At 37.0% G+C, this 20,895-nt stretch overlaps 1 protein-coding gene across 1 annotated transcript; it reads left to right on the top strand.

Annotated features, from left to right (window-relative positions):
- Positions 1-5,771: 5,771 nt before the first annotated feature.
- On the top strand, positions 5,772-15,382 carry SPATA4 (spermatogenesis associated 4). Its single transcript, XM_007950569.2, has 6 exons — positions 5,772-5,989; positions 7,252-7,381; positions 7,796-7,914; positions 8,028-8,248; positions 13,382-13,498; positions 15,237-15,382. The coding sequence occupies exons 1-6, from the start codon at positions 5,772-5,774 to the stop codon at positions 15,380-15,382; spliced, it is 951 nt and encodes a 316-aa protein (XP_007948760.1).
- Positions 15,383-20,895: the final 5,513 nt, after the last annotated feature.

Below are 20,895 nucleotides of genomic sequence, written 5' to 3'. Positions count from 1 at the left end.
TGTGTTAATTGGTTTCCCTTTTCTTTGTTGAAGAGGGTCTGTGCAATCCTTCTGCCTAGTCCGCCATCTTGCCGGCCCCCGATCTTTATATCTTTATATATATTATTTATATCAGAAGGAAGTTTGGGGCAATCTACTTCCGTAGTGATACTGCCTCAGAAACCCAAGGAGGGGTCACTCTGAGTCGGGTCTGACTCCACGGCACAAAACAACAACATTATATAACTTCAGATTATATCATTCTAAAACTGTCAGATCACAGAGAATCATAGCTCAGCCAAGCTGACACATAATCTCAACCATCATAGTCAGCATTACTCTTGCCTAGCATTAGTATAGTGCCTAAGGCATTTGACTGCTAACCTGAAGGCTGGCGGTTCAAGTCCACCAGTCACTCCTCAGAAGGAAGATGGGGCAATCTACTTCTGTAGTGATACCGCCTTGGAAACCCAAGGAGGGGTCGGTTGGTTTTAGCATCTTGGCATTAGTCACTGCCAGAAGTATATTGTTAATGTGCAAAATAGTTGGATAGATTTTTTACTATTATTTTAAATGTAAAATGTTGGATAATTTTGATAAGTGAGAAGTAAGTATATTAAATTCTGCCATCTAGGATGAGTATTAACCATTAGTATTTTGATAAGCATTCAGGTTGCATATTAAAATAAATATATATAATTTATTCTGCATTTTAAAAATCTATTATTTTTTAAAATTTCTCTTTCACTTCTAAAGTATAATTTCATGAGCTACAGAATTGTAGGTTAATGAATATTTTCTCTCAACACTTCTAATATTGCACTCTACTCCTTTTTGTTGCATGGCTTCTGATGAGAAATTGAATATAATTCATGTCCCTTTTCCTCTATAAGGAAAATTTTTTTCCCCCTCCTTTGTCTTATTTCAAGATTTTCTCTTCTACCCCTTTCTATCTTTCTTCTCCTGGTCTTCCCATTACCTATATGTTATATATTGTTTAATTATCATAAAGTCCTTGATTATTCTGTTTTTTAGGTTTGCTTTTATTCTTTTTTCTCTTTGGTTTTCAATATGGGAAATTTCTGTTGGAATATGTTCAACCTCACTGATTCTTTATTTGTGCCCAGTCTACTGATAAGCCCATCAAAGGCTTTCTTGAAGTCCCTCTCTCTTAGGTATCTAGTGTTTCTATAACAGAAATACCACAAGTGGATGGCTTTAATTAACTCTCACAGTTTGGGAGGCTAGAAGTCTCAATTCAGGGCACCAGTTATAAGGAAAGGCTTTCTCTCTCTGTTGGCTCACAGTTTAGGAGGAAGGTACTTGTTTCCTTTTAGTGTCTGTGGGCCCAACATTCATAGGAGATCTACATGTGTCTTGGCATTAATCATACCCTGGGTCTCACTGGTTCACAGCATAGGGACCCTGCGTCCAAAGGACTTTCCATTTCTGGTTTTTCTTTCTTGGCGGTACTGAGGTTCCTCTGTCTCCGTGTGCTTTTCTCTTCTTTTATCTTGTGTAAGATAAAATGTGATGCAGGCCACGCCCCAGGGAAACTTCTCTTACACTGGATCAGAGCTGTGACTTCATTAAAGGTATTGTATCCCAACCTAAAGGAGCTCTGGTGGCATTTTTCCCAAGGCTTTTCACTGCTAACCAGTAGGTTGGTGGTTCAAACCCACCAGCTGATCCATGGAAGGACGATGGGGCACTTTACTTCCATAAAGATGTACCACCTCAGAAAGCCAAAGGGGGTTGCAATGAGTTGGAATCGACTCAGTGGCAGCGAGTTTGGTTTTGGTTTGGTATCCCACCGTCATTCCCTTACATTGGATCAGACCTGTGACCTGAATATAGTTGCCTCACACACCAATCCTCTTACACCATATTACATCATGGGGGATGATTATATCATTATATAACTGTCAAATTACATCATTACACAACTGCAAATGAGAATCATGGTACATAGTTGACAGATATTTCAGGGAGACATAATTCAATCCTCCTTTCTTGTTTTAAGCATCCTGTCTCATCTTTAAAAAATATTCAGAGCTCTGAGTGGCCCATTATATAGTACTCCTTTCATGCACAAATTTTGACCAAATGAAAAGTAAAATAAAAGCATGTAGATGGAAGTCAGCATATCACCTTGATATAGATACAAGCTAATCTGAAGGATATAGGTCAGTGTTCAATGTGTAGGCCAATTCCAGAATTAGGCCAACCTACACAATTGCTCATGGGAAAAACTATACTGGGACACTTTTTCCTGGAGTAGAACAACTGCCTCTGGTGGAGCAGCATCTTACATGGTGGTGACATCTAGCAAACTCCAAAGTGAAAGAAAATGAAGTTAGGTCAGCAAAAATTACTGGTTTTTTTTTTTTTTTGGCTTATACAGAAAATGAATGGTGTTCTGGTTACCTAATGCTGCTCTGACAGGAATATACCACACATGGGATGGCTTCAACAAACAGGAGTTTATTCTCTTACAGTTTGGGAGGCTAGATGTCCGAGTTCAAAGTGCCAGGCTCTAGAGACTGGATGAAAGCCCCTCGACCTCTTGCTTCCAGCCCACTGAAGCTGGAGGCTTTTCTTCACTAAGCTGCTGGCTGCTGAGGCTGACAAACCCAAGATTGACAAGCAACAAGGCACAGTCCCGATATTACCAAACCACACAGCAGGCCATTATTAATTCAAGTCCATTAAAGTCCCAAGATTGGCAGAGTCTGGCAGGCTGCTGAACAACGACACAGCTACATGCAGGGTTCGAAGGTGCCATAAGCTAGAGTCCATTCCCAAAGCTGTTTCTTATATATGGGAAGCAGACCACATACCCAAAGCAGCTACCCACTTGCTGCAGTAGATTCCATCATGGAGTTTATTACCAATCCACCATGGGGAATAACTACATTCAGCTGCCCGGCCACTCACCCAGGCCTAGCCAAGTTGACACACAAACTGAACTACCACAGATGGATATTAGAGAATGACTGTGGATTACTGTAAATTTAATCAGAAGCTAGAAGTCCTTGGGTGGTGGTGGTAAAAATGGTTCTATGCTGGACTACTAACTGAAATGTTGGTGGCTCAAACCTACTCAGAGGCTTTTCAGAAGTAAGGCCTGGTGATCTGCTTCCCAAAGGTCACAGCTTCGAAAACCCTATGGAGCAGTTCCATTTTGCGTACTCGGGGCACCATGAGTTAGAAGTGACTCAGCAGCAACTAACAACAATTTTAAGGCAGCAGCTCCAACTAAAACTGCTTTACTATGTGAAGAATCTTTACTAGTGTTAATTTGTATTTTATTCTCCAGACCTATTGGAGATAAAAAGGATCTTTAAAATAGTTATTGAGTTAAAGAACCTTGGAGGCTTCGACCTGGGGTTGGGGGGCTGTTTAACATTCTTATCTCCTCTGTCTTTGTTGGAATGCACATACACATTTCTGCTGGCATAGCTGTTTTGATTTGTCCATTTGCTAAGAAGTTTTAGTTCAGACATTAAACAAACTTTGTTGAATAGATAAGTTTAAAGATTTAGGCTTTGTACATTTTGCTCTATATGATCTGATGATATGTCAAAACATAAAGAGAGTGTTTGTTTGTTTTGCCCCCTTTTTCCTTTTTACAGTTTTTTCTCTCTCTGCCCTTTGCTTTTCTATAAAAACTCTCAGCTTGTTTTTATTCAGGGAAATACCTCTTAGTTTTTGCTAGAAGATGTGTTTCCATCCACATATCTTTTTAGAATCAAATAACTTATAAAATTTACCTTGTTAGAATTAAAAAAACAAAATAAAACAAAAGCAACAGCAACAAAAAAAACTGGGATAAATCATCACTCCCTAATACCTGTTATGTTGCTATTAATATTGAACATATTTTCCCCTTTATAACAGTTTGTAAGAACCACCAAAATAGTTTACTGTTACCTAACAAGACATAGTACACCTTCATAATTTTGCATTCTAAACCAAACCCAGTGCTATGGAGTTGATTCCAACTCATATCAACCCTATAAGACAGAGTAGAATTGCCTCTACATGGTTTCCAAGGCTCTAATTCTTTATGGAAGCAGACTGCCACATCTTTTTCCTATGGAGCGGCTGGTAAGTTCAAATCTCTGAACTTTCAGTTAGCAGTTGAATGCTTTAACCACTGTTCCACTAGAGGCGTAAGTCAAATCTGTTTTCATGCTCTCTTCCACAAGTTCAGGAGAGATTTTTAAGCATCTAAACATCCCACAGAACATCACACTGGTCTACCATATTGATTACATTATGCTGACAGGACCTGAAGAAAAGGAAGTAGCAGGTTCAGTAGATATCTTAGCAACATGCCTTAGTAAGATGAGACAGTGGTAGAGGTAAATCCCATCCCAGAACCAAGCAACATGCTATTAGGAATTCAGTCCAGAAAACAAATAATTTCACGTGTTCAACAAAAATTTAATATACGGAATAGTTAAAATAGATGTTTAAGAACAGCAAAACTAAAATATGAGCATCAAATTAACACAAAGGTAGACACTTTAGGAAGCAATGGTCTCCCCTAGTGCTAGAAAACAAAAGGAAGAAGTTGTTACAAGCAATTAGAAGCTTGGTAAAAAAGCCTTATAGACTCAGATTTCCGGGGAGGGTGTGTACCAAGCTGGTGCTGATCTTCAGGAATCTAGAGGACAGGCCCCAGAGTAAAATCTGGGACTCAGAACTTCAAAGGAAGGCTATTTCTCAGCTGTTGCTAAGACCTCTGAGGGACTGTGATGAAACCTGCTCTAAGAGTCCTAAAAAAAACTTGGAGACCAAAACCAGCTACTCATGCCAGTTGGAAATTTGTTGCTGTGGTGACAACGATATGAATACCAAGCAAACAGGAAACAGCAAATCCTTTTTGTCTCCTAGTCTCCCTAGCTCCTCTTAGGGCAGAATTTACCAAAATGCCTGGTAAATGAGAAATGAGATTACAGAGTTATGGATCAGTGCCTGATACATAATTGGGACTCAATAAACATTTGTTGCATGAATAAATGGATCGTGTTTACTAGGACATCTTCATGAAGTGTGGAAATATAACTTACAATTTGTTTTAAATTACTATGTAATTTTCACGAACACTTTATGTAATAATTAAGGAAGCAGGCATACTAATATTTGCAGACATTAAACATTTGTTAACATCAATTTTGCAGAAAGCCTAAGGCATTTGATTACTAACCAGAAGGTTGGTGATTCAAACCCACCAGCCACTCCTCTGGAGGACCACTGGACAATCTACTTCCGTAGAGCTACTGCCTCGGAAACCCAAGGAGTGGTCTCCAGGAGTCCCAATAGACTGGACAGCAGCAATTTTTTCTATTTAGGAAAAAAAAAAAAAAAGCTTATCTTTTCCAATTCTCAAACCAAAACTGTCTGTGTCCTCTAGTGTCTCCTAAGCTTCCCAAATGCTTGATTGAAAATAAGACTTGACAGGGTAGAAACCACAAACTTAAAATGAAAACTTATGAGCCAAGAAATTAAAATAAAATAAACAAAAAAGTAGGCTGCAAGTGAATGAGTCCCACAAATATTGAGATTGAAAGCTGCCCAAGATTGAAGCTCCCCAGTCTGCACCCACCGCCAAAGGGCCCAGAAAGTGAGTTCCAAATCTCAGCATCAGGCCCCGCACAGACTGCAGTTGCCCAGGAAGCCCTGCAGTAGGTGCTAAAGTGCTGCGGCGCCCACGTGAGGCCCTGCCCCGCCGCGCTAAGGCCCTGCAGTTCCAATGCTATTGCCACAGAAACCCAGAAAGCAACATGGCTGCCGCCGGCGAGGGAGAAAGGCATGTGACGCTGCCGGCGGCAGCGGTCACCGAGACAGCTCCACTTTCGGCACAGCCAGCTGCTCCCATACAACGGAAGCCTAAAAAGGGTCTGGTCTATCCACACCCCCCGAGAAGATCCCGCCTGTCTCGGTCCGTTCTGCGCTGGCTCCAGGGCTTGGATCTCAGCTTCTTTCCCAGGAATATTAACAGGTGCTCCAGCGAGCTGGGCCCAGTCTCCTCAGGCTGGCACATCCAGCCTGACTCGCCGAGAGATACGTGGCTGCCTCGGGTCTGCAGCCCCATCCGCCGCAGCGCTAGGCGCCAGTGTCTCGGATTGCGTCCCCGGGCCTGGTTTATGTTTCAGATCACTCCTACACAGATGCGGAGGAGCTCTGGTAGCGTAGTGCCTAAGGCACTTGACTGCTACCCAGAAAGCTGGCGGTTCAAACCCACCAGCCACTCCTAGGAAGGAAAGTTGGGCAATCTACTTCCTTAGTGATTCGGCCTCGGTAACCCAAGGAGGGGTCGCTATGAGTCCGGTCCGACTCCACTGCACATAACAACACAGACGCGGAGACGCAAATACACTTTCCCCCTCTGGGGAGTGGTGCTGAAAAAGCAGATATGATGAAGTATTTCATCCATCCATCCATCCGTTCATTCATTCACTCAATCAGCCAATGTTATTTATTGTACACTTAATACCGAAGGCTTTGGTGACTGCAAAAGGATTAAAATAGTCAAGGCTCTTTCTTCAGGAATACCGGACATTAATACTTGGGGGAACCAGTCTACCCTTCATTGGAGATGGCATCTAGTTTGAGGGTTATTAGGAATTTTTAAAAACTCGCTTAACTGTAGCCACCCCGAACTTAACTGGCAGTTCATATTTGCTCTGAGAATGCAAACTAAATTCTATAAAAATTAGGACGACGAATTTTTTCAGGCAAGGATGCTGGTTTACTAATTTCAGTACAAAGATGCTTCTGAAATTTTAACGTGCATATGAATCACCTGGGAATCTTGCAGATTCGGTACAAATTAATAGTTTTGGTTCATGAAAAGAACACCAAAGCCTTGGGTATGCGTATAATCTTAAAAAAAAAAAAAAAAGAAGGTGGGAGGAGGGAGAGAGAGACGGAGAGAGAACGAAAGAAAGGAGCCCTTGACATCCAGCTGCTTAAGACTCATGGTGACCCCACATACTAGAGTAGAACTGCTCCACAGGGTTTTCTGGGCTGTAATCTTTAGTGAAGCAGAGGGCCATGCCTTTTCTTTTGTGACCTGAGTTTGAACCAAAAACCAAAATGCTATTCTGTAACAGGGATCCACACCAGAGCAAAGAGCCAGCAAAACTCTAATTTTCTAATTTATTTCCTGCCAGTATGGAATATTAGTGTTAATTAACTATAAAACAACACAAACTTTATAATAAACTACATTGATTTTATTTTTTTATTGCTCTGGAGCAGGGACTTTTCAAATGGCTTCCTGATTGCAGAAATATTCAGTATATATTTCCCTTGGGACCTTAAATTATCATCCTTTGAAAATGGAACCTCTTTAAAAGTCAAGTTGGATAACTGGGCACAGTTGGAGAAGGTACTTTAGCAATCATTTACACATTTACCTGTTAAGGAATTTATGTGGGTTAAAATTTATTTTTAAAAGTGCACTCCTGATGTCTTGGATATCTATATTTATGTACGTGTGACGATGTGCTGGAATGAAATGCTACTAGTGCGTTGGCAGTGTGTCCCCATGTATTACAAAGTAGGTTATTAAATTTCAAGTGCTTATGCCATGACACCCCCATGAAACAAAGCACTCATTTCAAATTAAGATGGAGTATAAAGGTCAGCTTTCTTGCTGAATAATAATATCATTTAATAATAAAAACATTAAACATAAGAAAATTATTTAAACATAAATAAAAAAGGCATAAAAGTGAATTTGTGAGCAACTGGATATTTTTATAGAACTTTTTATGATGAAATTTTTTTTCTACTATTAAAGTTCCTGGCAAGAAAAAAATTCAAATTACCTAATGAACTAATCCATGGAACTATTCATTGCAAATTTGGAGTACCTGAAATACTGATAGAAGAGGTTTACACTTTGTTAACACACCGAGAGTAAGTTATTTGGAATTTTCTAGTAATATAATTTAACATGAATCATTTAATAATGTAAATCTCGTTATTACTATGTCTTGTAAGTAGTATTTAATTTTATGTTGTATTTCCAGAGTTAAAAGTATCCAGGATGACCTTGTGAATTTCACCGACTATAGTTACCAGATGCATTTACCGCTGGTTCCCAGATCTACAGCTTCAAAGTCTATTAAAGATAACATTCGGCTCTCAGAATTACTAAGCAATCCCAACATGCTCAGCAATGAGCTTAAAGTAGAGTTCCTCTTCCTTTTACAAATGTTGCAAAGAAAATTAAGCAGAAAATTGAATCCAAGTAAGTATTTCTTGGAAGCAGTCAACTGTTTTTTTCTAAGTTTAATAAGAGTATTCTTGAGACCAAATAAAAGAAAACCCTGCCACTGTCCTATTACTGTTTTCTTCTGCCATTGGTTCAAACTGCCAACCTTTTATTTAGCAGCTGAGGGTTTTAACCACTGTGCCACCAGGGATCTATATGACTAACAACAAGATGTCAAACAAGCAAACAAGGGACAGTGGTAAGTGCAGTTTATTATAACTCAAATATGTCATAAGTCAGGGAGTGACTGTACTAAGGTAAGGATTAACACTGATCATACTCTGTAAAGCATCTAGAGTGAAATAGGAAAGAGGAAATACCTTTTTTTATGCTATCAGTAGAATGGTTGCTTATTACCACATAAGTAGTTTAAGTTATAATTCGTTCCCTATCAGGAAAGTATAGGTCAATATAGTGTACAGACACTTTTTAGAAAAATATTAGCCAATTTTTTCATGCAAAATTTTGTGGGAAACAAGTTCACATATCAACTCAAGTAACTAAAGAGAATTAGAATGTTTGAGAGTTCGTCAGGAAGTAAGTACATTATGAAAAACTCTATTACCATGATTCACTCTAGATGCTTTACAGAGTATGATCAGTGTTATCCTTACCTTAGTACAGTCACTCCCTGACTTATGACATATTTGAGTTACAACAAACTGCACTTACCACTGTCCCTTGTTTGCTTGTTTGACATCTTGTTGTTAGTCATATAGATCCCTGGTGGCACAGTGGTTAAAACCCTCAGCTGCTAACTAAAAGGCTAGCAGTTCGAACCTGCCATCTGCTTTGCATCAGGAAGATGTGGCGGTGTACTTCTGTAAAAGATATACAGCCTTGGAAAACATATGGAGCAATTCTACTCTGTTTTATATGGTCACCGAGTCGGAATAGACTCAACAGTAGTAGTTTATAGTTAGAAATATGTGCTACTAAAATATTGCAGCTGTAATTTACTGATGTTATTGTTCTCAGATGTAATGTTTCCAGCCCCCAAAGACAAATAAAGATAGGATTTATAAAGATACTGATAATAAAAAGCAGTAATAATGAAAACAAACAAACAAAATAGGTATTCTATTTAGTCAGAACCACTTATGATGGAGTCCTTGGAACAGAAACTTGTCGTAAATCAGGGACTACCTGTAGATGTCACTTTGAAGACTGAGGTGCCCCTGACCCAAGCCATGGTATTTTCAATCACCTCAAATGCATGTGAGAGCTGGACAATGAATAAGGAAGACTGAAGAAGAATTGATGCATTTGAGTTGTGATGTTGGCAAAGAATATTGAATGTACCATGGACTTCCAGAAGAATGAAAAAATCTGTCCTGGAGGAAGTACAGCTGGAATGCTCTTTAGAAGCAAGAATGGCGAGACTTCGTCTCACCTATTTTGTTCTATCATCAGAAGGGACCATTCCCTGGAGAAGGATATCATGCTTGGGAAAGTGGAGGGTCATCAAAAAAGGGGAAGGCCCTCAACGAGATGGATTGACAGAGGAGATGCAATGAGGGGCTCAAGCATGGCAGTGATTGTGAGAATGAAGTGGGAATGATCAGCAGTTGGGTCTGTTGTATATATTATGTACATGCTGTGAGTCAGAACTGAGTTGACAACACCTAACAACAACAACAACATGTAGCCTGCTGGTATATAGAAGTTAGGGCAGATCGGCGCAACCTAGGGCAACTTTCTAGAGGTATCACAGGAATAATTCTCAGCATTTGCCATCAAAGTCCTAGGCAGACAACAAAGTAAGTGATTTTTTTCTTCTTGCTTTGCTAACATTCATTCAGGACACCAGTCCTGTTTTAAAATCTTATCTCCCTTGATTCCAGACACCTAATAATCTCAGGATTTCCATTGGCCCAAAACCATTTAGGCAATAAAGCAGATGTAGGTCATTAAAATTTCTCTTCCTTTTGGACTCTGTTTTCCAAAGAGAAAAACCTATCAATCTCTGGTCTGTGGAAGTAGGAAAGCAGCAACTTTAACTTACCCAAACTTGTGAAATATATATTTTGGGTTTTGTTCTCCTTTGCTCTGTGCATACTTTCATATCCTATCACTTCTTGTTCCTCTCCTTGACTCACTCTCATCTCTGGCTCTATTCATGAATTCCCCAGTAAAGAATAAAATATTAATTCTGTTATAGAATTTCATATTCAAATATGTTTTTAAACATATTAAAATTTTGTTGTGAAATTCAGCATACATGCATGCAAATAATGTGTACAATTTAAAGAAGACTAATAAGAAAGAGGGACCTCAGGTAGCATAGTGCCTAAGGCACTTGACTGCTAACCAGAAGGCTGGCGGTTCAAACCCACCAGCCACTCCTTGGAAGGAAGATGGGGCAATCTACTTCCGTAGTGATACTGCCTCAGCAAACCAAGGAGGGGTCGCTATGAGTCGGGTCCGACTTGATGGCATGTAACAACAACAATAAGAGAATAAACATTTCATATCCTTGTGTAGTTTAAGAAATGGAACATTACCAGTAACTTTGCATTCCCTTGTGTGTCTGTCTGATTGCATTCTCTACACTCCCCTCCAAGGTAATCACTCTCCTTCTGCCTTTGATTATAACTTCCTTGAGTTTTAATACTATTCATATGTTATTTTTTATTTCATTCATATATACTTCTTAATATTAATGTAGTAGATTTTATCAGACTTTATAATAAGCACAGAATAATTTCCCCAAGTTATCCATGCTCTGTTCCCTGAGACCTGTGAAAATTTTGCATTATATGGCAAAAGGGACTTTGCAGGTATAAAATCACAGACCTTAAAATAGGGAAATTATCCTGGATTATTATGTGGTTCCAGTCTAATCACCCTTAAAAGGAGAGATCTTTCTCCATCTGGGATCATAGATGAGGCAGAAGGCCAACCAAAAGAGATTCGAAGTGTGAGAGGGCTTGGCCCTGCCATTGCTAGAGGAGTATTGTGATAAGCATGAGTTGGTACATGGTGTGGCCTATACGTCAAGAATAGCCTTTGACTGACAGACAGCTAACAAGAAAAAGGGACCTTAGTGTCACAACTTAAAGGAACTGAATTCAGCCAACAACTTGAATGAGGCTGGAAGCAGATTAATTGCCACAGCTTCCAGAAAGGAATTTCTCCCTGCTAACACTTTGATTTGAACCTTGTGAGACTCAAAACAGAGGACCCAGACTTCTGTACCAAGATTTCTAACATACAAAACTGGGGGTGGGGAGTGAGTGTTGTTTTAGATCACTAGATTTGTTGTAATTTGTTATGGTAGAAATGAGAAAGTAGTACAAACTTTGTATCTACTACCACTGTATCATGAGGTTATATTTTATCCCATATCTAAACTTAATAAACTTTAGCCCTTCACTTTTAAGCTCTGAATTCATCTGTAATTGATATGGTAAAAAATGATTTTTTCAACATCTTTTTAAAAAATATTTTTATTGTGATTTGAGTGAAAGTTTACAGAGCAAATTCACTTTCCATACAGCAGCTCATATACACTTTGTCTCATGACATTGACTGCAATTTCCCACAATGCAACAGCTCCTCTCCCATTACCTCCCCACAGTTACCTCTCCCCTGTGTCCTTCCCTTCCATGCACTCCTGCCCCCTGAGCTGTCTCCCTGTGCATACACAGCCCTTCTGTTCTCCCATGATTGATCCCTCCAAGGAGTCTGTCTACCCAATGTAAATATTCATTCAACATCAATTTTGAAGTCTGTTCTTCCCCACTGTTTTGCATTGCCCTGCCATGTTTCAAGTTTCTGTGTATGTATGGGTCTCTTTTTTCAACTTTGTTTACATGTGTGCCATTTCAATACCCTAATTGTCTTCATTACTATTGCTTTCTGGTAAGTTGATATTTGATAAAGCAAGTCACCTAAATTGTTCTTCTGTGATGTATCCTGTTTCATGAATTCTTAAATAGTATCTTGAATAGTGCTCTGTTAGCACCAGTTTTAGGAACACTGGTGGCACAGTGGTTAAAGCATTTGGCTGCTAACCAAAGGTTGACAGTACAAACCCATCAGCCATTCCAGGGGAGAAAGATGAGGCAGTCTGCTTCCATAAAGATTTACAGTCTTGGAAACCCTCTGGGACAGTTCTGCTCTGTCATAAAGGGTAGTTATGAATTGGAATCAACTCAATAGCAGTGGGTTTCATTTGGTTGGATCACCCGTTTTGATTCTTGAGACTGTTGATCTTAAAAGTTTCTTATCTGTTGTCAAAGTAATTGTTGTGATAGTCATAGTTCTGGGAATGTTAATGAGCAGGCCTGTGTTTAGCATTAAATAAAATTGTAACAGGCATGACTAATCAGTAGAAATTAACTTAGACACTTCTTCAAGTTTCAGTGAAGGGTGAGCTGCAAAGGGGTAAGTTATCTTTAGAAGCACAGGAAAAGTGATGCCAGTGTGTGGTAGTTAATAGTCAATATATTTATAGGAAACATGGAAATAATTTTACATCACTATTTGAAGTATAAAAAATCTGCAAAATGAAGTAAGTACTGTATGATTTTATTTATATGAAATATCAAATAGCAAAAGTAACTTATGATGACAGAAATGAAAATAGTGTTTTTCTTTGAGGGTAGTGTCTAAGAGGAACAGGAAGGAGATTTTGGGGTCCTGGTAATGTATTATTTCTTGATCTGGGTGATGCTTCTCCATTATATTCACTCCAAAAACTCACCAAGCTATAAACTTTTGAATTGTACATTTTTCTGCATATATGTATGTTATTGAACACAAACTTATGAAAAAACTAATATGAACATAAAGATACCATCTTCAAGTTTTTCTAAATATTCAAGACTTCTATTTTTTATCCTCCAGTCATTTTTTGGTTTGCATTATTTTAACGCCTCATGCTCTTCTAATCAGCTAAAGAGTAGACTGTGTAAGTAAAGATTTTGTGAGTTAAAGGTATTGTGAAAATGATTGTGTGGGACCCTGGGGGTTATTAACCTATGTAGTCATATTCTATGATATTAAAAATATGTCTAAAAATGTCACTTAATTTTTAAATTATGACATTTTGAAAATGACTATTGTGACCTTTTAAGAAACAAGTTTTTGTGTTTATATTTATAGAATGGTTTGAGGTCAAACCTACAGTTGGAGAACTTACTCTCCATCATCTTCCACCCCAACCTACTGAGCACAGAAATAATTCAGTGATTTCAAAAAATGTAACTGCTCCTGCTGTATGTAAGTTTATTGCTTGTTCATTTTTTTTACCTGTTAAAATGGATTTCGAGGAAGGCTTTACTTTTTTTTTTTTAATTAATTTAATTGAAGTGTTGGTGTAGACATTCCATCTAAAGCTGTGTGTCAGACTGGTAAGCTAGTGTGCTTTTTGATAGGTGGAAAGGGCAGGTGGGCAGCTAAGTACCAATCATGCCAAGGCAGGTTCCACTACTACTACTGGATTCATTTCAGTTCTGATTTATCCTTAAATAGGTGAGTCTGAAACAGGTGAAGTTTTTTTTCCAATCTCTAGCAGCTGGAGAATGATTCGGTCCTAAATTATAGCTACTTGCCCACCTAGATTTCTCAACCACCTGCATTACAAGAAGAGACTGGTTAAAACTCTGTTAATTCAGAAAGCATTTATATTATTGCAAACAAAGGTCTATGGGCCAAATTCAGCCTGCCCTGTTTTTTACCACCAGCGGTTCTGTAGGAGAAAGATGACAGGCTGCTTCTGGAAAGATCTGCAGCCTTGGAAACTCCATGAGACAGTGCTACTCTGCCCCAAAGGGTCACTATGAGTTGCACTTGACTCGATGGCTGTGGTTTGGTTTTTTCGGTTTATCATTACTTAACATCAAGACTCTAAGTTGAATGGATATTTTGCCTTTAAAATTTAATCATGCATGAACTGTTGTATATAACTCCCCCTCCGTTTCATTCTCTTCACGCTTTCTTTCATAACTCCCTGGACACTTTCTTTTATGATTAACTTTTACTTCAATGGTCTTTCCCTTTCCTTTTCAAAATGGTTGATGGGCTTCTGAAAGTCTTCAAAGGACAAGGAAGATTCTTTCTTTTTTTTTTCACTTTTCTCAATCCTCTCCCAGATACTTGGATTTTCGTAGTCTAAGCTGACTTTTGTAATTATATGGATTGAGAACTCTTTGGCTAAGCTTTAACTTTTTTTTTCTTCCCCTCCAAATTTGGTAAAGGGATCCCATTTCAGTTATTTCTGATAAAAGGGTAGTTCAGGTCAGCTCATATAACTTGAAGGTAAATGGGGTTAGGAGAGGTAAGAATACCAGACTTTAGAATTTAACCCTATTTTACCACCTAAAATTGCACTTAATGACCCTGAAATCATAGACTGTTAATCCAAAAAGTTTCTTATTATCAAAGAGGTTTGCCAAAATGAATTGTGAGACACATTGTTACCCTTGCTTTTTATTCATTTTTTTTAACCCTTAACTTTCTCCTTTACCTAAGTCTAGCATCTATCAAAATAGTGAGCCAAGGGAGCACTGGTTACTTCGTTACCATGGCTCCTTACATTAGACCTGAGTGACCCAGAGAGTCTGGGTGGCCAGCCTGGATGCCTCAGTGCAACCAGAGTTCCAGAAACTGAATTAGGAATTATGTAGATGTGCCAAATCTACATAAAAAACCATGGCACTATTGCCTCAGCTGCTTTCTGAAGCAGTGTCTAAAATTAGTTGACTCATATTCTGTATCAGATGCACCAGAGTAAGATCAGGCTATTTTCAGGCACTGTTTATGACTTTTGGAGGTGGGTGACATTCAGATTTTTTTAACCATGACTACTACAATGCATGCTTTAAGTATTCTGTTTACCAGGCACTTAATCTGTACTTAGCCTGTTGCCAATCATTCTATTTGGAAACATTGATGCTTGTGTGAATATTTAATAACCATGAACTGATTTGAATTTTGTTTTATTTAAAACTTTCATCAGATACAGGTAATGGTGGTAATCTACTTAGAGAAATTCAAAGAAAAGCTGAAGAACATTCTTTTGGGTCTGTAATAAAATCTATCAGAAAAATTGAGAAGAAAACTTGCGAAGCACCTGTCAAAAGTTACATGATTTTGAAGAAATGATGCCATCATCTCTTGCCATACTAACGGGTCCAATCACCTAGTCTTGGATATATTTCAATAATATTCAAATTAAAATGGTATCTCATCCATAACTGGGCTAAAGAACATCTCTTTTCAGTTCAACAATCATTTATTAAACACCTTTCATGTGCCAGTTACTGCTGAAAATTCAAGATCAAGTTAATTAGTACAGGACAAACAAAAATAATTTTAAAGCTATAGTTACACATAATTCACCATGAGGAGTTAGTAAGAGTTCCTCATATCTTGTGAAGGAATGGTAATCTACTTTGTAATATAATTTAAAAAGCAACCATGGTACTTTACCTATCATCATGACTTATATATCACATCATTAATTAAAATTTAATTCTGAAAGATTATTATTTTATGTTGGCCATAGAAAAATCCTGCCCATCTCCATGAGTAGGCTTAATCTAAACCATACTTACAAATAAGTGCTCCTTCTGTTGATAATGATGAGTTGTAAGGAGGAAGACTCATGCTTTTCTTGGAACTTGGTTCTGGTGCTTAGTAATTGATTCAGTTCAATTTAAAATTTTCTATCTACCATTGCCATGCCCCACATTCTTAATGAAGGGAATGCAAACTATTTTGATATTTCGAAAGACTATCTTTCAGATATTCTTGGAAATTTTATATTTGTATCTGGAAATTTTCCTTTAACTGGAAGTACTCATTATGTTAATGCTATCTCAAAAACAGCCTCATCTGGCTTCTAAGATGAACATTATAATACTGAATCTCACAATAAGCATGTCATATTCCAGCCAAACTTTATTTTTTCTGTATTTTTGAAGGTTTAGACACTTTTGTTAGTATTTCTACCTCCAGAGAGTGTCTTATTTTACATTTTTAGATAGTTGGAAAATGTAAACAGACCCTAATGGTACTAGATGATTTCTTTGAACTATGTTTAGAATCCAGTTTTACCTGGGATAAACCACAGATGCCTAGGTCAAGTGCACGTCTTAACCAGCTATGGTAATTTGCCTGTTGTTTTGCTAGACAATGAAAAAGAAAGACTGAGGGAGAATTGACACACTTGATTTGTGGTGTTGGCAAAGAAAACTGAATATACCATGCATTGCCAGAAGAACTTAACAAATCAGTATTGGAAACAATACAGCAAGAAGGCCCCTTAGAAGTGAGGATGGCCAGACTTTGTTTTACTTATTTTAGATACATCATGAGGAAAGAGAAATTGCTGGGAAAAGACACCATGTTTGCTAAAGTGGGTCAGTGAAAACTGAGGAAATTCTCCATGAGATGGAGTGACACGTTGGCTGCAACAATGGGCTCAAACATATCAACTGTGTGGATGGTACATGACTATGCAGCGTTTCCTTCTGTTATATAGAAGGTCAGAGCCAATGGCAGTGAACAACAACAAAGTACAGAGTTATAAGGATAAGCATTTAACCTTTGGTTTCCTAGGAAAGAGTTTTAGAAACAAGTCTTCTATAATTTAGTTAGGGAAAAGATCCTGAGAAAAGGATTAAGTTTGGGTAAATGTCAATAAGTTTCTTTGTTCTCTGGTGTCCTTTTTCAATCTTCTGAAAAAGCTAGTCACTCGTGGGCTGGCTATGGCAAATCTCTAAGACTTTCTGAGAGGCAAGTTGTGAAGAATATGAAATAGTTTGCAGGCTTCATCCTGTAGTGAATGAGTAAATGGAGGTAGCAGGTACGGTCAAAGTGAGAACCCTCAAGAGCTTCTTGAGGATGAATTATATCAACAGAAGCCAATACTACAGGCAACTCTGAGAAAATAATTTAGTTCCTAAATTATCTTTGATAGAAGGAAACAATGGGCTTTTCTAGGAGTTATACCCATCATTATAGGAACAGAACCTTTTCAGTCAGCATTGACTGCTTATTGTAGGAATAGAAGCTACTACGATATGTTAATCAGTAAGTACTTTTCCCCTTTTGTACTAATTTTGGGGCATATTGTAGTCAGTACAGCCTACACATGGACAATCACCCTGCTGAGGAATCCAGTAAGGTGATTTCCCTAGATTTTTGGGTAGGATAATATCCTAGATGGACAGCCTGGCCCTTAGAACCTATGGTGACTCTGACCCAGCATTTATGGAGAAACAGTGATCTCTCAATGGTGGCTGCAGAGGTGAGCATGCCTCTCATCTTAGTAGTTAACTGTGCCATATCAGGCTTAACTGAGTATTTTTTGTTTTTTTAATTTAGGGGGCCTGAAATACATACATATAAATCTAAATTAACTATATGGCATACTGAAGCACAATCATATTGTATTTAAATTTAGCATGAAAGTACATGTGTTGATTACTTCAGCACACATGTTTAGAAGATTTGGAACAATAATCATTTTTAAGAGCTGACAAGATATCTACTATATTATTGGTAAAATAAATATGAAACAGTGAATTTTACAAATAATTTATGAAGCATTTAAAATACCTTTTGACTTAAGACCATAAAAATATTTATTCTGTCATAAGAGGAACAAAATACAGTCATTGTTCTAATGCAACTATTTCTGTGGTTTCTGAAGATATCGGGATGATTTTATGGGAATTCTCTCTTTCTCTCTCACACACAAACACACGTTGTTGTTGTGTGCTGGCAAGTCAATTCTGACTCATATAGACCCTATATGACAGAGTTAGAACTATCCACACAGTTTCTTTGGCTGTAACCTTTTAGGAGTAGATCACCAGGTCTTTTCTCCTGAAAAGCCACTGGGGTGGGTTCAAATTGTCATCCTTCTGGTAAGCAGCCAAATGCTTAACCATTGTGCCACCAGGGCGCGCGCACACACACACACACACACACACACTCCTTGGAAGGGAGAATGGCCAGACATCGTCTGACCTACTCTGGTCATGTTGTCAGAAGGGGCCATTCCCTGGAGAAGGATATCATGCTTGGTAAAGTGGAGGGTCAGTGAGAAAGGGGAAGACCCTCAACAAGATAGACTGACACTGGTTGAAACAACGGGCTCAGATATAGCAAGGTTAGTGAGGCTGGTGTAGGACCGGGCAGCGTTTTGTTCTGTTGTACATAGGGGTCGCTGTGAGTTGGAGCCAACTCGATGGCACCTAACAACGACAACAACAAAACCTTTACTTTGACTGACATAAAAATCACTTATTTTACCAAAATATAGCTAACTCATTTTGATGTTGTAATTTTAACCAGCTGGTAACTATTACAAGTAAGTTATTTTTCCAATGTTTTCTTTTTTTAAAAAAAAAAAAACACTGTCTGGATACTTCTTACATAAAGGCTATTTAAACCTGCAATATAATTTTGTCCACCTTACTGCTATATGAAGACCTATAAATACTAAATAAGTTCATATTATTTGTTCAGTGTATGAAATCTACCAATGAAAAATTATTTTTTATAAATTAAATAATTGCTTTGTTTTTCATATTAAGGCACAATATATACCAATTGACAGTCAAATGACTTCAATAAAGAATTAATGGTTATAATTATTATAAAGGTATAGAGTATTAAGATCAAAGAATAACAGGATGACATTTGAATCAATCCTATTCTTATTTTACACAAAAATTGGTTTACTCCTCTACTGACTTCATGTGTTAAAAACTTGTATAATCACCCTGTTGTGGTTGTTATGTGCCATTGAGTCAGACCTGACTCATAGTTACCCCTCCTTGGGTTTCCAAGGCAGTATCACTATGGAAGTAGATTGCCCCATCTTCCTTCCCAATAATCACCCTAGCAAAGTTATATTATTTTTCTCATAGGAGCTCTGGTGGTGTACTGCCTAAGGCATTTGACTGCTAACCAGAAGGCTGGTGGTTCAAACCCACCAGGCACTCCTCAGAGCATACCTTATATAAATATTATCCCTCATTCATTAAAAATAAAGAGGGAGAAAGTTATGATTGTTTATGTATGTATAACTTAATGACATACTTTGAGGTATTTAAAGCACAAATAAGTGTAGGTTTATTAATCAATTTTAAAACAAAATTTTAAAAATGACTGCAGGATTTAGATTCACATTTTAAGTGAGGAGATTTATTACAAACACATCTATAAAGAATCTTTCTCACCTAAGAAAAATGTGACTTACACATATCACTTAGAGCAAAAAAAAAAAAATTTCTTTCATACATATTATAATATCCACTGCATCTCTGAGTTGCACACATTCTATTCTATAATATTTATTAATTTACTTTTCATGGAATAGAATTTAAGCCTCCAATATCTTTTTGAGTAGATAAAAATGATCAACACTATAAACATCATGAATAGGACATAATATATATATTGTTTCCTATTCTACAAAGCTTGTTTAAGGAAGTGTTTAAAAGGTTTTAAATGCAACAAGCTTAAAGATAATAAAACTACAATTATTCTAATTATATGATCTCATTCTTTAGTCCAATAAAAACACCTATATTATAAATTCTGTAAAAATACCTTGAGCATCAAAGTATACTTTTTTATCTTGGCATGCATTAATTTCATAAATTTCAATATCAAAATTCTAGTCAGTATTCTAACTGAAATACTTGCAATCACATATTAGGTTATTTACAGCTTTATATTTATAGTCAATATTTTTTAAACAATTAAATTTACAGAATATGTGCTAAATTTCAAGTAATATCTTTTTTATATACAGAAATTTATTTGAAATTCATTTTTATAGAAGAAATTTTGAATTTTAAATAAATACAAATTTATTAGTTTTATTATGTGTACATTAAATGCATTAATCCAAACTAGTATCTATACATACCAAATATTTTTTAAAATAGCCAGTTGTTATCTAATACAAATTCTCATATCTATTTGACTGCATTTTGTGTTTTCACCCCAAATTTTTTTTCATGTTTATTTAATTTTTATAATTAGACAATAAACTTCAGATGAAAACTCGGTAATATTTTCCCTTTTGAAATAAATAGAACAGAAGTATTTGACTATGTATCCATTTATTGATAATTATTAAATTTTTAGCTGATAACTTTTATTAAATATGAACTAAAACTAATGGTGTACTACACATTTTATAAAGGACAATATAGGTGCCTGTTAACTTGAAGATCAACTACGTACACCTTACATTTCAATATATAGAGATAGTCAATCATTCAAATATTCATTAAGTACTTACTGTATGTCAAGAACTATTCTAGGTGTTGTAATATTTTATGTATTTCAATGTTTCAACAATATTAACATGTTGATACTTTTTTCTTTGTGAAACTCTTTATGCTCTCTTATACTATCAATCCCTTATAACAAATAGTAACTTCCTTCCTAGAATGGTTATTTTATAAAAGAGACACGTATTTTTCCTTTAAATTACATAAATATTTTATTTTTTGAAGTGAATGAATAAAATCAACTGTTGTTCTCCACTCCCCACAACATTTGGTTTTGGACAACCAACATTAAGGTAATATTAACCCATAACAGTTCCTCTTTTAAAAAATCATAGTATCATAGAGAAAAACTTTCTG

This window comes from Orycteropus afer, unplaced genomic scaffold (assembly GCF_000298275.1).
Source record: "Orycteropus afer afer isolate SDZICR_OR568_19922 unplaced genomic scaffold, OryAfe1.0 scaffold00278, whole genome shotgun sequence".
NCBI classification, from domain to species: Eukaryota; Metazoa; Chordata; class Mammalia; order Tubulidentata; family Orycteropodidae; genus Orycteropus; species Orycteropus afer.
The sequence above is the reverse complement of the archived record's forward strand: the minus strand, read 5'-3'. Positions and strand labels throughout refer to the sequence as shown.